Source organism: Grus americana, chromosome 6 (genome assembly GCF_028858705.1).
Source record: "Grus americana isolate bGruAme1 chromosome 6, bGruAme1.mat, whole genome shotgun sequence".
Classification (NCBI taxonomy): domain Eukaryota; kingdom Metazoa; phylum Chordata; class Aves; order Gruiformes; family Gruidae; genus Grus; species Grus americana.
The window spans coordinates 5,273,855-5,287,718 of NC_072857.1; the positions used below are offsets into that span (position 1 = coordinate 5,273,855).

Genomic DNA, 13,864 nt, shown 5'->3' on the forward strand with positions numbered 1-13,864 from the left:
TGCAGCTTAATTTGAAAAATGTAATTTCTTCAAACAATCCAAGAACTTAACGTTATCACAACTAGAAAGCAGTAGTACTTAATACTGAATTTTAAATCAGAGATGTAACTAGCTAGAAGCATTCGGGGTATATACAATTAATTATTTCATACATAATTATTCTTGATATAACTCTAACCGTAATAACTTAGAGCATTTGAAAAGGCAGACTGTAATATTCTTTTTTTCTTCTCACAGAGGCTCTTTCACTTGATATTCTGTCACTAAATAATATGTAAAATACTGACACCTAATGTTAACTTTCAGTATTATTCATTTTGCAAAACTTTTACTACAAGTAAGGAAAGACCACATGAAACTGGTGCTTATGCTACAATTTTGTTTCAGTAAATTGCAATATCGCCTCCCCTCACTTTTTGGAAATATATATATGCCTATAAAAGCAGGGATCTTTCGTGTTTATCTTCACAGCTCAAAGGTGAAAGAGTGATTCAAAAAGATTGAAATAAGTGAGTTTTGACTCATTGAATTTAGTCAAATCCATCAACTGGAACACAAAGGTTTATTTACAAAGGCAGTATTTGTACCTGTAGCCTCAAGTGTTACTAAAAGACAAAACCATAGTAAACATTTATTAATAATCTGTTATCTTTCAAAACCTGGACTGTATAGATTCAGTAAGTACTTTACCTACCGTAGCTGGTTCACTTTCCTCAGAGACACAAGGAATTGTTTTCACAGTTCCTGAATTTAATGCAGACGCCATACCACGACCTCAAAATTCAACATTTATCTCCCCATAATTTCCAAGACAGACAATCCAAACCTGATGTCTAGGTGCTATTTAGAAAGAGATTTTGAGGTTCTTACTCTTCGTGGGTTTGTCACACAACCAAGGTTCAGCTGATATCAAAATAAGGTATATTATACTATGACCTAGTGTCATGTCTGGATTTATATTAAGCTTGCCTAACTTTATAGGGAAAATATAAGTGACTGTCAGCCAGAGCTGTACAGCAGCACAAGTGCCTCCAAGGTACTGGCAGTGAATTCAAACCCTTTTCAACGCTGTAGACCGTCACAGTTTTATATTCAGTGCTTTTTTCATCAACAGTCACTTTATGGGAAATGGTCCTTTTCTAAGATCGTGTCACTTGACAGATGAAAGTAGCTGTGCTGCAGATGCAAGTAGAAAAACAAAACCGCAGCCACTGACAAAGAGGTACCTGGTCTGCCGTACAATTATAGAGTCTCAGCTGAAATAAAAAGCAATGATGTCAATGTAATCAAAACCTCTTCAGTGATCCAGAGCTTTCCAACTGATTAAGGCTCCTGTGCTATTCTGTATAATAATATTCCAGTTGAAGAAGATGCTTTTGCTCTTCACAGGTGATAAAAATACCAACAAATGCTTTATTTTCAGTTCTTTCAGCTTTCCCCTACACATTACAACCAATGAAATAGGTATTACTGCAGCAAGGACTTTAAAACTACCCATCTTTGGGGAATTTTAGAGCACATGTAGACACTGTGAAGGCCCTTGGGTTTCCCTGCGCAGCAGGAGATACTCAGAGAGTGTGAAAATTTCAACCAGTAAAAATACCTTTGAGTCAAAATGGAGGAGGCCTCACTTCTTCCCCCAAATCTCTCCTTGAAGTAGAATAAAAAGAAGTACTATCAGAAGTAATTTTTTAACTGTTTCATACCAAAAATCAGACACATTGAGTATCATCAGAGAGAAAGTTTTAGTTGATTCTTGAAAAAGGGTATACGCTGAATAGCTACAGACTTAGGATCTTAGTTGCCATCTATGCCAAGGTGTTATTTACATCTTAAAACAACTCCGAGTAAAGTCTCGTTTAAATGTAAGCAGTTTTTCTTCATTGCTTTTAGCTGTCTAGTGCAAATCTCTACAAATTTGGGCCACGCTGTGAATTAACAATGAAATATTTTGCTGCTGCGTAAACAGTTCAGAGTTCATTTTGCCTAATCCAAAATAAGTCTTATTAACACTGCAGTAAATGCTCATACAGCCCTTGACACTGGCTTACAGGAATTTAAAAATGTTCTCAGCTTTCTCAAGCATACCATCTCCAAGATGACTAGCTCAAAAGACAAAGAGTGAATGTTTTGTTTTAGCCAACTGTATCACACCAAAGAAGGTATCTGCAATGTAAATTCATTCTTCAATTAAATCATTAATTAAAATAGAACTTCAAAATGTTGGGCCCTTTGAAAAATTCAGTATGCAGCAGTTAACAGGTTTTAAACAACTAATTGTTCAACATTCACTTTTCAAGTATACCATGTATTTTAAATAGAATTAATAAATTAAAAATTTAAATTGGACTGTATCTTTTAACTGTTGGTGATTTGTCTATTTTCTACTTTTTATTATGCATCATTTTTATAATAAAGAAGGGATTTTTTTCGTTCCTATTCTAGTTGATAGCAATTCTTCCATGCTTCTCGAAGCTAATGTAATAAAACTACATAAAATGTTTAAGAAAAGCCCCATTAAAACATACAAAGCATATTAATTCATGAAGTCAAAGTCAAAGCAGAGTGGAAATATGAGCTTTAATAAAACTATGTCTGTTGTAAATAACTATTCAAGCGCAGTTGTTTTTTTGCAAATTGCATGGGCTATAGCTCAGTCTACTCGAAGCAAAGAATCGCTCAGCAGGATAAATGCATCTTAGTCAGAAATAGATTAAAAGATACAGCTGAACCATCAATAAGAACCAGATAGCGCAGTATTGTTTGCTGTTTGTTTTGAAGATGTAATTGCAGATCCCAGTATTTCAATAAATCTGTGCACATCATGGAAAGAATTGTAGAGAGGAACTGGGGCAATGCGAAGAGCATTTGGTTCTCGCATGTCACACTGCAAAACAGAAAGGGAATGCTTAGTAAATTCAGGTCACTTCATATTTATCTGTCAGACTATATTTTTAAATGTCATCTTTGTCTTTAAGGAAGAACGACTGGACCAGCAACGAGACATATGTGAAAACTTTGGGACGCCCAAGAAACTACTGTGAGGAGTATTATTGTGAAGAACATAGCAAGAAGAGTAGTGGGTTGCCTAAAAAAGGATGCAAGGGGCTCAGGATGGGCAGGACTCCAGCAGTGCCATTGAGGGGCTCCAAACCAGCTATGTATCTCCAGAATTTACCTTAGGACCTATAGCAACCCATAGCTGAAGAGGCACATAGGTGACAAAAAAGCCACTACAGAACAGAAACATGCCAGTATGATAGAGTGTCTTGTACCAAAGGTACAAGTAATCTCGCAGGGCTTGAAGTGTTTTTCTTCCTCCCCCTTGTGAATTTGAACATTTTGCTGAATAGAATAATCTCTCCTATTTGAAGCATATTACTGCATCATGGAGACAAGCCAACAGTGTAAGGCCCCGTGCCCTCTTAAAAGCAGCAGTTCCTGGAATTCCCTGGCAGCACCAAAACAGCAGCATATTTAGCCTAGAAGAGATGTCCTTTGGGGACACGAGTCACCAGCAGAAATAAAACTCATATATCATTTATATGGCATTACACTATCAGCCTCACCTCCCGGCACTTCTAAATCACCAGGTGTATAGCCTTAAATTTAGCTTTTATTCTTTTTGAGCTGTGGTCACTAGTAGCCGTGCCATTACATGGCACTACCATTCAGTGGCCTCTCTTTCTGAGTCCGATGACACTTCTCTCAAAAAATGACACCTTTTTAATTTCTCCACCTCAATGCCTTGCAAAAAGCAAGGGTTTGGCCATTTACAGATCAGGAAAGAGACTGGTGGAGGCTCAGACCTTCTCATCATCACTGGGCTGTGGTCCTCTTTGTGGTCTCTGGCCTCATGCCTGGACCCACAGCAGGTGACCTGGACAAGCACCCTGAGCAGGAAAGGCCTGTGCAGGCAGGACATTGCACTGAACAGCTCCAACATACTCCTATTTGTGATTTTTCAGTAATCTGAGGGATTTGGGGGGTTGGGTTTTTTTTTTTTTTCTTTCCTTTTCTTTCCTTCTCCTATCTTTTCTGTTCAGACCATCAGTTTCAAGTCCATAATGCCTCCCACCATAATGCACCCATAAACCAGCTCTGACCTTAGTAGTGACTCCTGGGTGCTACTCACAGAACTATTGGAAATAAATCAGTAGAGAAAGGACAATCTATAGGCTAACAAATAATTGCTAAAGTAGCTCTACTTACTAGACTTATAAAATAACTCTACTTATTAGATTGAAGATGCTATGTAAGCAATTTTCATCAGTCCCAGTCTTTTTTGGCCTTATACAAGACTGCCAAAATTATTACTTTGGTATGCTATGGATTCACAAAACAATACATAAGAAGATGAGGTTTGATTTACTCACAGCTACTCCTCTCTTCTCCAGCTCTTTAAACACCGATTTGATTGGAAGGGAAAAAGACAGTGTGAGTTGGCATCCCCTTTCCTCAATCTGAGATGGCGTGATTATTTTTACAAAAGGTTTCTCTGGATTTGTTTTATCCTCATTGTAGTAATGCTTTATCAGGTATTCCAAGTAACCGGTGAGTAGAACAGATTTCCTTCTCAATGCTTTCATTGTAGTTTGAGCAAAAACCTGTAATAATTTTAAAGCATTAGAATGATAATGCACTGCTATAGAAAAATAAAAAGGAAATAAAGACGACTAAGGCTATTTCTGAGCTTTTTAATAACTTAAATCATTTTGGTTATACAGGGACCAAACTCTGTCATTCTTACTTTGCCAGGTAGCAGATTTCTCTATACATATTATCATTGGAATCAAGTGATAATATCAGATAGACATTATAGATAATGTCTTTAGACAATGAAAGACATTTCTGTCTTCTTTTAAAGTTTTACACACATCCATATCTGCATGAATGAATTCGCACACAAAAACAGTTTGCTAAGAGAGCATTCTTTTGCATATCTGAAGAGGATCCATAAATTCTCTATACTTTCAATAAGGCTGCATGAAACTCAAAACCACATACAAGTTTTTCCTTGTATGTACCTCAGGTAACGAAAGCCAAGGGTCAAGACTGAAACATTGCTACTGATCTACAAACTCTTGTCTTTGAAAACACAAAATTTGTACTAACATATTGATTTTTCTGGTTTAAGTCCTGTACAGGCAGCATTGCAGGCTCTGGCTCTGCTAGCCCACAAGAAAAAATATTTGCTTGATTCTGGTTTAATAGCTCTGTGCTCTTACACAGCTACAAAGACTGGTGAGCTGCAGAAACTCAAAACATCATGAGACTTGCAGAAGTGATTGCTTAAAAATGGCTGTACTACTTTGACACACAAACAAGAACAGGGTGGCAGAAGAGTTTGGGAGCAGGAGAAGGTGCAACAGTTCCTGCTGGTGCTCTGGAATGGCTCAGTTACAGGGAACAATAGAAAACGTGGCCCTGGAAACAATTCAGCCCTGCTTTTCCCAAAAGCTCTCTTCTTCCCATGCAAGCAGCTTCAGGGAAAGGTGACATGATATAGACATGCAAGTACCAGGTAGTCACTTCAAATCTGATTCTGGCACACAAATGCCATGTAGTTGTTCATGGACAATGATGCCTCCACTGACTGCAGCTGCAAAATCGGGTCCTGTATGAAAATCCATGATCTTCACTCTCAAGAAATGACTGCTACACACTGAAGGAGTAACCCTTTTAAGATTACTTATATCATAACCTGAAAGAGCGCACAAAGAGGTAACTGAGAAATCCTACTCGAAATACAACAAAGTCTAGTTTCCAGCAGCACCTGAAAATGGCTCTTTTGTAGAATATCCCAAGTATTACTCCATGATGCCATCATAGTCTCTAGATGCTGCACAAAACCAAAAGCCCCTATGTGGTTTTTCTACGAAACAAAACATGGCTGCTCTAAGACAGTCGTTGCACGGAGACAGTGCAGTCACAGAAATGAATGTGACAGGGACCAGAGCCACCAGCAGTCAGTACTTGTACAGGTCAACAAAAATCTAGAGGTGCTTCCCTCGCCACACAGGCGAGCAGAGCGTGCACACGACTATTCAGCGCATTACTGGAGGTAAAATGGAGACCTGCCTCCTGTTCCTCTGGGCTTTGAAGCAGGATGAGGGATGGATCTCCTTAGGCTGAGTGCAAAAATCTGTTTGCTCAGGCTTTGTGCAAGAAATATTTAGTCTCCCGGGTGAAATTTTTGGAAAAAGACCTTTTAAATGTGGCTGTATAGCGCTCCCCTTTTTTCCATAAAAGGGAGCAGCTACCGCCATAACAGTCACTTTAAGCATTATTGAGGAATAACATGCATTAACACTTGCAGTTTTCATTGTTTCCATTGGAAACACTGCCTTCTGCTTAATGTGTCCCAGTGAAGGTGGCATGCAATTTCACTAGCCATCTCTTGCCAGACATGAAAACTATTTTGTTTTCCACTGTATTAGAGCAATTAGCACTGGGAAATCCTGGCTGTGCCAAAAGGTAATGCAGGCACGGAAAGGGGAGGCGATGGAAACTGCTCAGCCCTCATTGTTCGAGGCTCCCTGCAGCGGGCTAAATGACATCAACCCACACAGACTGGAGCACTGACAATCTGGGTCATAGCAGAATAGCTTTCAGCTTATCTCGAAGGTCACATAAAGTTTAAAAAAATATATTGGATGTTTAAGGACTAACAAAATAAATTGTCAGGCAGAACAAGAAGCATTGCTGTGCCCTTTGCAGTCCTTCAGCGTTACATGTAAGCTAGGGAGAGCACGATTGGTGATTTTCTGACTTTGTTTGTTTGCTTAAGATACTGTTTTTTCAGTAAATAAGGACGAGGGACATACAGCGTATGGGCATTGCTCTTTGTTCCAGCACCAGCTTTGCCATTACACTAGCATTAATGGAACGCTAGCAGAAATAAAATTCTCCCGTTCATGCTGATGGCGAAACCTTGCTAACCAAGGCTGGCTTGAAAAGCAGCTTAAGAAAAATTTTAACATAGCAGCATATGTAGCATATAGTAGGGAAATCTATGTAAAACCATCCTTTTCAGCTGCGTTTCAGGGGTGAACCATCCATAAGAGAAATGCTGCTACATTTTGATATGAACCAGCGCGATACAAGGTGTTTGGAGGACAGCTGCATGCCTTCAGACAGCGCTGAGCTGTGCTCTCCAAGGAGGACCGGGGGCTCTCAGCACACGGGTCACCCCCTCCGAGGCCGGCAGGGATTAGCTCTGTATGGCAGGACTGCCCTGTCCACTGCCACGGTCTGTGAGTCGCAGAGATGGGTCAGAAGTGGGGCTCTGCTCCTTTGGCTGCCAAAAAACTAACAAAGAGAGCAAATAAAACCCTTTCTGGAGCTATACCACACTCATGAATTCCCCTTTTAGGAAGCATTCACGGACAACTGCTGTCTTTGCGGTTTGTAACAGAAGGGACTACAGTAGAGGAAAGGTTCCTTGAGCCGCCGGTTCAATTTAGACGCCAGGACACCAAGTGGTCGCATCCATTTTCTTTCATAAAGGAGTTACGTCTGTTTTGACCAGAGAAACGTACATAGACGCAACTCTGGATGCAACTCTTTAGAGTTATGTGGTTCTTCCCCTGGAAGATCTCTAGCGGCATCCTTTGTGTGAGTTGCACCGAGGCCACACCTGAATATCTCCCTGGGAAAAGCTGCCCCTGAAAGCCGGGACAAACACAGTGCAGGCGGCAAAGCTTGGAGGTGCAAACCTCAAGTATGCTGGGTCCAACAGCAAAGTTTGTGAGAATAGCGAAGGGATGAGTGTATTTATTAAAGGTCTTGAGGTCTCAGGGTTGTGGGGTTACTGGTGGTGTTTTCCATTTCCCCCTCCCCTGTGCTTTTTAGCTATTCTGCATTATTTTTTAAGGGAGGCAGCAATAATATGCGTAACATTCATTTAACATTTTTATACTCTTAAATTCAGGCTCAAAGTAAAGCAATTACTTACCTCTAAACTAGCTTGCAGAGCACAGACCAGTAAAATTGGAGGATTCGATAACCGAAATCCATTAATTCCTTCACTTAGTTGTAATTCTGGAAAATGAATAACTTATATTAGTGTTTTTGATTTCTTCCTTTTAATGGATTGGGCCTTATCTTGAAGTCCATCTTCACGCAATAAAATATTTCACTAATGTGGCCTGTAGGAATCAGTCATTAAAAGGAAATAGTAATCTAGTCACAGCTAATACTTTTAACTTCGAGAGAAGCCCAATTTTATCCAGCGGAAGACTTCATTAGCAGCTTCATGGGAACTGGAGAACTGCAGTTAATTTAAATGGTGCGCGTTAAAAACCACCTTTACACTTGAATCTCTTTTAACACTGGCACAAACCAGAGAAATTCCAAGTCAGCAGAGACAGGCTCGTGCGGAGCCGCGGTGCTGCCACGAGCAGGGAATCATGTTCCTTAACTTTATTAAACTGACGAGACACGTGGGAGACTGCAGATGCAGCTAAGTGTAGCTTCAGGCCACGTAGAGAAGTTGCATAGACTTTAGGCTGTGAAATTTCACAAAATCTATTTAATAAATCTATAAAGCCTCGCTGTAAGTTCCGTGTCAACGTTTATATTTCATGCTCCAACACCAGAGCAAGAGGATGCTGCGGAGGAAATGCTTTTCATGCACAGCCGACTGGCTAATTTTATAATAATCGTGGCCCAACTTCTCCCCTACGAACTGCCCATGGAAATGAATAATGTTCTTCTTCTTCTAACAGTATTTCAAGGTAATTTGTGTCTCCTGTTGGCTTTCCACAGTGCCACTCTCTCACATTTGGTCAGGAAACAAAGAGCAGACTGAGGCTATTAGAGAGGTGTTCTCCAGCCAAAGTCATATCAACAGGCGCTGCCACAGAAAATTAAAAATATAGTAAAAACAAAACAACCAATCAAACCAAAAAGCTCTTTTCTCCTCCTGATCCCTCAGGATAGTCTCTCTGCCATACTTTAAAATGGAGCTGAACAGTCTAGCTGTCAGATCTGGAAAGGAGCCCGCATTTCACGTTGGGACAATAAATACTTAGCTGTTTCAGAGCAGGTTTGGTTTTCCCTTATAACCCATCCTTCGCTAGCACAAGGAATTCGGAGACATTGAAACATCAGTGGTATTTCATGACTTATGTCAGGTTGCGTTGCGTTTATTTATACAATTTCTCATTAATTCCAGTGGAACTAATCCTAAAGTAAGATATTTCCCACGTGAATGATAGCAGGTCCTCGCTCCTCAGAGAATTATGTGTTTAATTCACTGAGACACTTGGAAAGTTTCATCCATATTCTATATCTGCATTTTGAAGATATTTCAGCAAAATGCCTAGAAGCAGACAGTCAGACCCATATGCCCAGAGACCAAATTTATTCCCACATTTATTTTGTTAACTCCATCGCATTACGTATTTGGGATGAGTTTAGCTTAATACATTTAACATAAGCGAGGAAATACAAAGTTCTACCCTTTCTTCTGAAACTACTATAAAAGTGAAGCTGGTTACATATAAATATATCAAATAAGGTAAAATTGAAAGCGTAAAAGTACATACTGTTTTCCATGAGGAATCGTGTTTTGAAGTCATGACCCCACCAGCCAATTAGCCTAAGATTTTGTAAAGAAAGTAAATTAATAGCAAACTTGGTATAATATCTTTTAATTTAGATTTGAGAGTTAATTAATATATAAGTAAGATTAATATATATACACATTTCTAATAATACATTGTGTTTCTAACAATGACTTAAAAATGCAATAAATTCTACAAAGAGCTAACACTAAAAACTTAATATTACTATTTGGAAATTTCTCTTTAATAATAAAATGTACCACATCTTTCAATTAACTATTGATTTCTAACAATATCCATTTTGTCTGAATTCATTTCACAAAATGAAAAATAGAACAGAAATATTTTCACTGTTTTGTGCCAAGGCATTAAATTCAACCTCCCCCTTAAACTTAGTTTAATGAATATTGTGAGCTAAAAGGTGTTATAAAATCTGACTTATTTACACCAAGAAAAGGCGTTAGTGATGGACAGCAGACAGACAACAGGACCTCAGAAGGAGAATTGTGCAGGAATTGCCTTTTCCTTACTGTAAGACAGCAATGTGAATTCTGAGCAAGCTTTTCTTCTCCTGAATTGATTATGCAAAAAAAAATTCTTTAAATTAAAAACCAAACCATTTTTTTAAGATCATCTCCAGGAAAAAAGTGAATGAAGATCAGTTACTGTGAAAATCATTTATCCAAGCTTGTTCATTAAGATGACGCTGCATGATTAACTTCTATTTGCTGAAAAATATGTTCAAGGACATAACTATAAACAGTTGTCCAAAGCCGCTGGGTGCACTGGCTCACCTAGTGCCCGAGGCACTGCAGATGAAGTCAACACTGCAAAATCAAGGAGTGCCTCCCCATCTCCCTTGGGTTCTCTACTTCTTAACTCAGTGCATAGTAATATTGGTGACTACTAATGTCAATACCACCTGAAATTTCCCAGGTATCAATGCTATTACAATATCAGGAAGTCACCACCACAGACTCCTTCCTGATCTGCTAAGGTCTCCAGGACTGGACATATTGGACACCATTTCTTCCAAGGCTTTGCTTGGTTTTCTCTATGCCAGGTAGCAGAGGTGTTGGGAGTAGAGCTTGGCAAGTATTCAAAATTTATAATAGTAAAAAAAAAAATTTTTAAAAAAAATCTATAAGCAAAACTCATGGTTGATCAGCCTTCCTGGAGGTAAACAAGGAAAAAGAAAGGCATTGCCCCTCTCTAAAGCAGGAGAACTTCTTTGCAGTATGCTTAAAAGAACTCAGCTCTGCAGCATTAAGACCACATTTGAGTTAAAGACTTAATATATGAATACTGCATAGTGTAAAATAAAGTACTTCGTATTTCTGTATAACAACAGAGGTTTTATGTTTACTTCTGTGAAAGGCTCTGAGCTACATCTGAACATAGTGTATACAGAAAAAGCATGGGTTCTTCTTTACTGCTGCGTGATGTTTTTATTATTATAAGACCCATGAAAATCAATAGTGCAATATACATTCATTTCAAATGAGATATTACATTGCCAAAATGAATACACCCCAAATAAAGTATAATGCAGCTTCTGCCCAAGTGACTCAGTTGCTGATGCTTTGAATCATAAAAGACATTCCAGCTATTTAATATGAACTGTATAATATATATAGAACATTTTACTATAAACCCTGAATATGGTGTGTTACTACAGCATACTACTAATGCCAATGGCACACACGTTCCATGAATTCCAAAAGTTCTAAACAGAAGAAAAATCCATGGGAAATATAACATTTGGACTATTACTCTGTAGCAAGGAGAAAACAATACTATGTTCTATTGGGATCACATCCTAAAGTCAAAGACAAAATAAACGTCAACGAGAATATCACCCAGATAGAGCCTGATGAAAAGCACTTTGGTTGCATTTTGAAAATTCAAAACTCGCTAACTTTCAAGCTGGCTTAAAACCAGACCTCTGCTGCAGCACCACGTTTGCAACTTGGAAGGTGAAATTTCAGAACTTTTCCAAAATGAGAGAATGAAGGATTTTCTTTGAGAGTTTTAGCTGTCTTGCTCTTTCCTACCATAACTTTGACAATTTTTTTTTTTAAGTTCCCCCCTCCCGCCCCCTTCTTGGCTGTTCTAGAACTTCAGAGGTGTCACTGCAGGATGTGCACTTCGAGGCAGCTCTGGTCCTACACTCTCATTGATCTAATGGTCCATATGGATGTCTTAGTATTTGACATTTAAGTTGACAGGCTTCAAAGTGTGGAAATTAACAAAATCTTTACAAATTAGCAATTTATTGTTTACAATTTTCTGTGAAAATTTTGAAATGAGGATTGCCACTGCTATGCCAAATTTCAACCTGTTATGATGGGAAATAGCTAAGGTGTTAAACCCCAAACATAAGGCTTTATAAATGCTCGCTAAAAATAATAGGCAATAAAACTACACATTAAGATACTGCAGTAAAATCTCTTATTAGAGTTGTTAGTCTGCATGCAAAATGAGTATTTTGAAATGCAGTCACCATTTTGACTATTCCTGCTTCAAAAACAAAGGCAGCAAGATCTAAATTGATTTTGAATTCCAAACCATAATCTTTGCAAAATGCATAATGTGGACGGCTCTGAAAAGCCTTATATGACGTGCTTGCGTTTAAAAACACCTTAAACTTGTTAGTAACGAGACGCTAGAGTTATATCCTTTTCATTGCAGATAAAACCCATTCTGTAAGTGTGTTAAAAATCAGTGTCTGGGGAGAAAAGGGTCTAATTTTGTAAATGTTCCACTATAAACCCTGAGAATAATGTTTTCCTGGTCGCTGCCCTTTACACGTAAATGTATCCAAACTGAACACTCGTCTTGTTCTAACACAGCACTAATCAAAATGGTTATCCCAGCGATGGCCGGCTTGTGGAGTGTGCCCGGATGGCATCCTCCTGCCAGTCCCAGATGCCCATGACCCTCCCAAGGTTTTGTTTGGCGATGGTGCTCCTGGACCACCTCTCTGGCTCACATCTCTCCATCCAGCAGCAAAAGCTAACATGAAACCCACCGCAATTATGCCAAAAAGGAGAATAAATTAGTGCCGAATCGGCTGTGGGTTTTTATGTGAGTTGTGCATGTTCTTACAACCCAAATTCTATAAGAAAATAACTATTAAAACAGATAATGCATTCTTCTATTTAATTTCTGAAATAAAAGCTGTGTTCTCATGGTTTGACAGCATTGAGACTTTCCCAGGGAATTCTGCAGCTTTCCAGTCTATGCACTGAAGTAGTTTTTAACCGTGCCACATAGTATTTAAAGCAAACTGTTAACTAGCTCGATTTCATGAAACAAGTAGGCATATAATAAAATATTGCTGAAAGGTTTTCAAATTCCTTATTTTTACCCCAGAATGTTCTCTTATTTTACAAATCAATGAACAAAGATTTGCTGGGTTGGAAAATTACCCCAGAAAGGAACAGTATGCTCTCATTTAGTCATACTCTCTTTAGGCGCCTTTACACCAAGGAACAATCCCTTCAATAAGTATTTTTGTCTAGCTCATTTTCCCCCTTCATATCTGTCTGCGTTAGACTGAAGCACTGATTGTTCATAACTTGAGTCATCTCGTTTGTAGTTTCATTAATGATGCAAGAGCATGGGATATAATGATTATGATGTATGTGCAGTGTAACATCAAAGAAGATCCAGTTAAAGAACAGAAAAAATAAAAAAAAAATCCTTTGACCTTTGCTTCGAAGTTACAGATGATGATGCTACTTATTTATAATTTACAGCCTGAAGCAACACGCGTCTCATTTGCCTTCTTAGGTGGGGGGAAGAAACTCTTGAGTTGTGATACAGAAACCAGGGAAATACTATCAATGTGGCCCAACTTTTACAATGCAGGGCAATGCGCTGGAAGTATCCTGTCACTATATTGTGTGAGAAATCATTTTATGGCCATGAGAAAGCATGTTGAAAAGCTACAACAGGAATGTAGTGTGAAATTAGTAATACTTTATATTACACTTGCCAGCTTCACTGGGCATGGAACAGTTTGCTTCTCTCTGTTATCTAGAAAATTCATATTTATTACTTAGATTATTTCTATATTAGGAGCATATACCAGCAAAGCATGCTATGTTTATGAAACCATGGATTAAGCTAAATCATAAACAGGCGGTTTTGGGGCAGACTGTGTCCGCAAAGCGGCTGATGCGGCTGCTCGGTGGCAGCTAAGCTCTTCATTCCCACATTGCTTTCTTTTTGCAAAAACTTCCAGGCGTTGGCAAAGATTTTTTTTGAGTTTTCATGCTACTGTTCTAGCT

At 38.7% G+C, this 13,864-nt stretch overlaps 1 protein-coding gene across 2 annotated transcripts in view; it reads right to left on the reverse strand.

The window, feature by feature from the left end:
• Positions 1 to 2,561: 2,561 nt before the first annotated feature.
• Positions 2,562 to 13,864, reverse strand: part of KYNU (kynureninase) — a 59,498-nt gene continuing 48,195 nt past the window's right edge. For both annotated transcript variants that reach the window (XM_054830579.1, XM_054830578.1), the window contains exons 12-15: positions 9,552 to 9,604; positions 7,958 to 8,043; positions 4,377 to 4,607; positions 2,562 to 2,887 (exon numbers count right to left, since the gene is read on the reverse strand). In XM_054830579.1, coding sequence (XP_054686554.1) covers positions 2,735 to 2,887; positions 4,377 to 4,607; positions 7,958 to 8,043; positions 9,552 to 9,604 — 523 coding nt within the window. In that variant the 3' untranslated portion in view covers positions 2,562 to 2,734. The remainder of the gene's footprint in view (positions 2,888 to 4,376; positions 4,608 to 7,957; positions 8,044 to 9,551; positions 9,605 to 13,864) is intronic.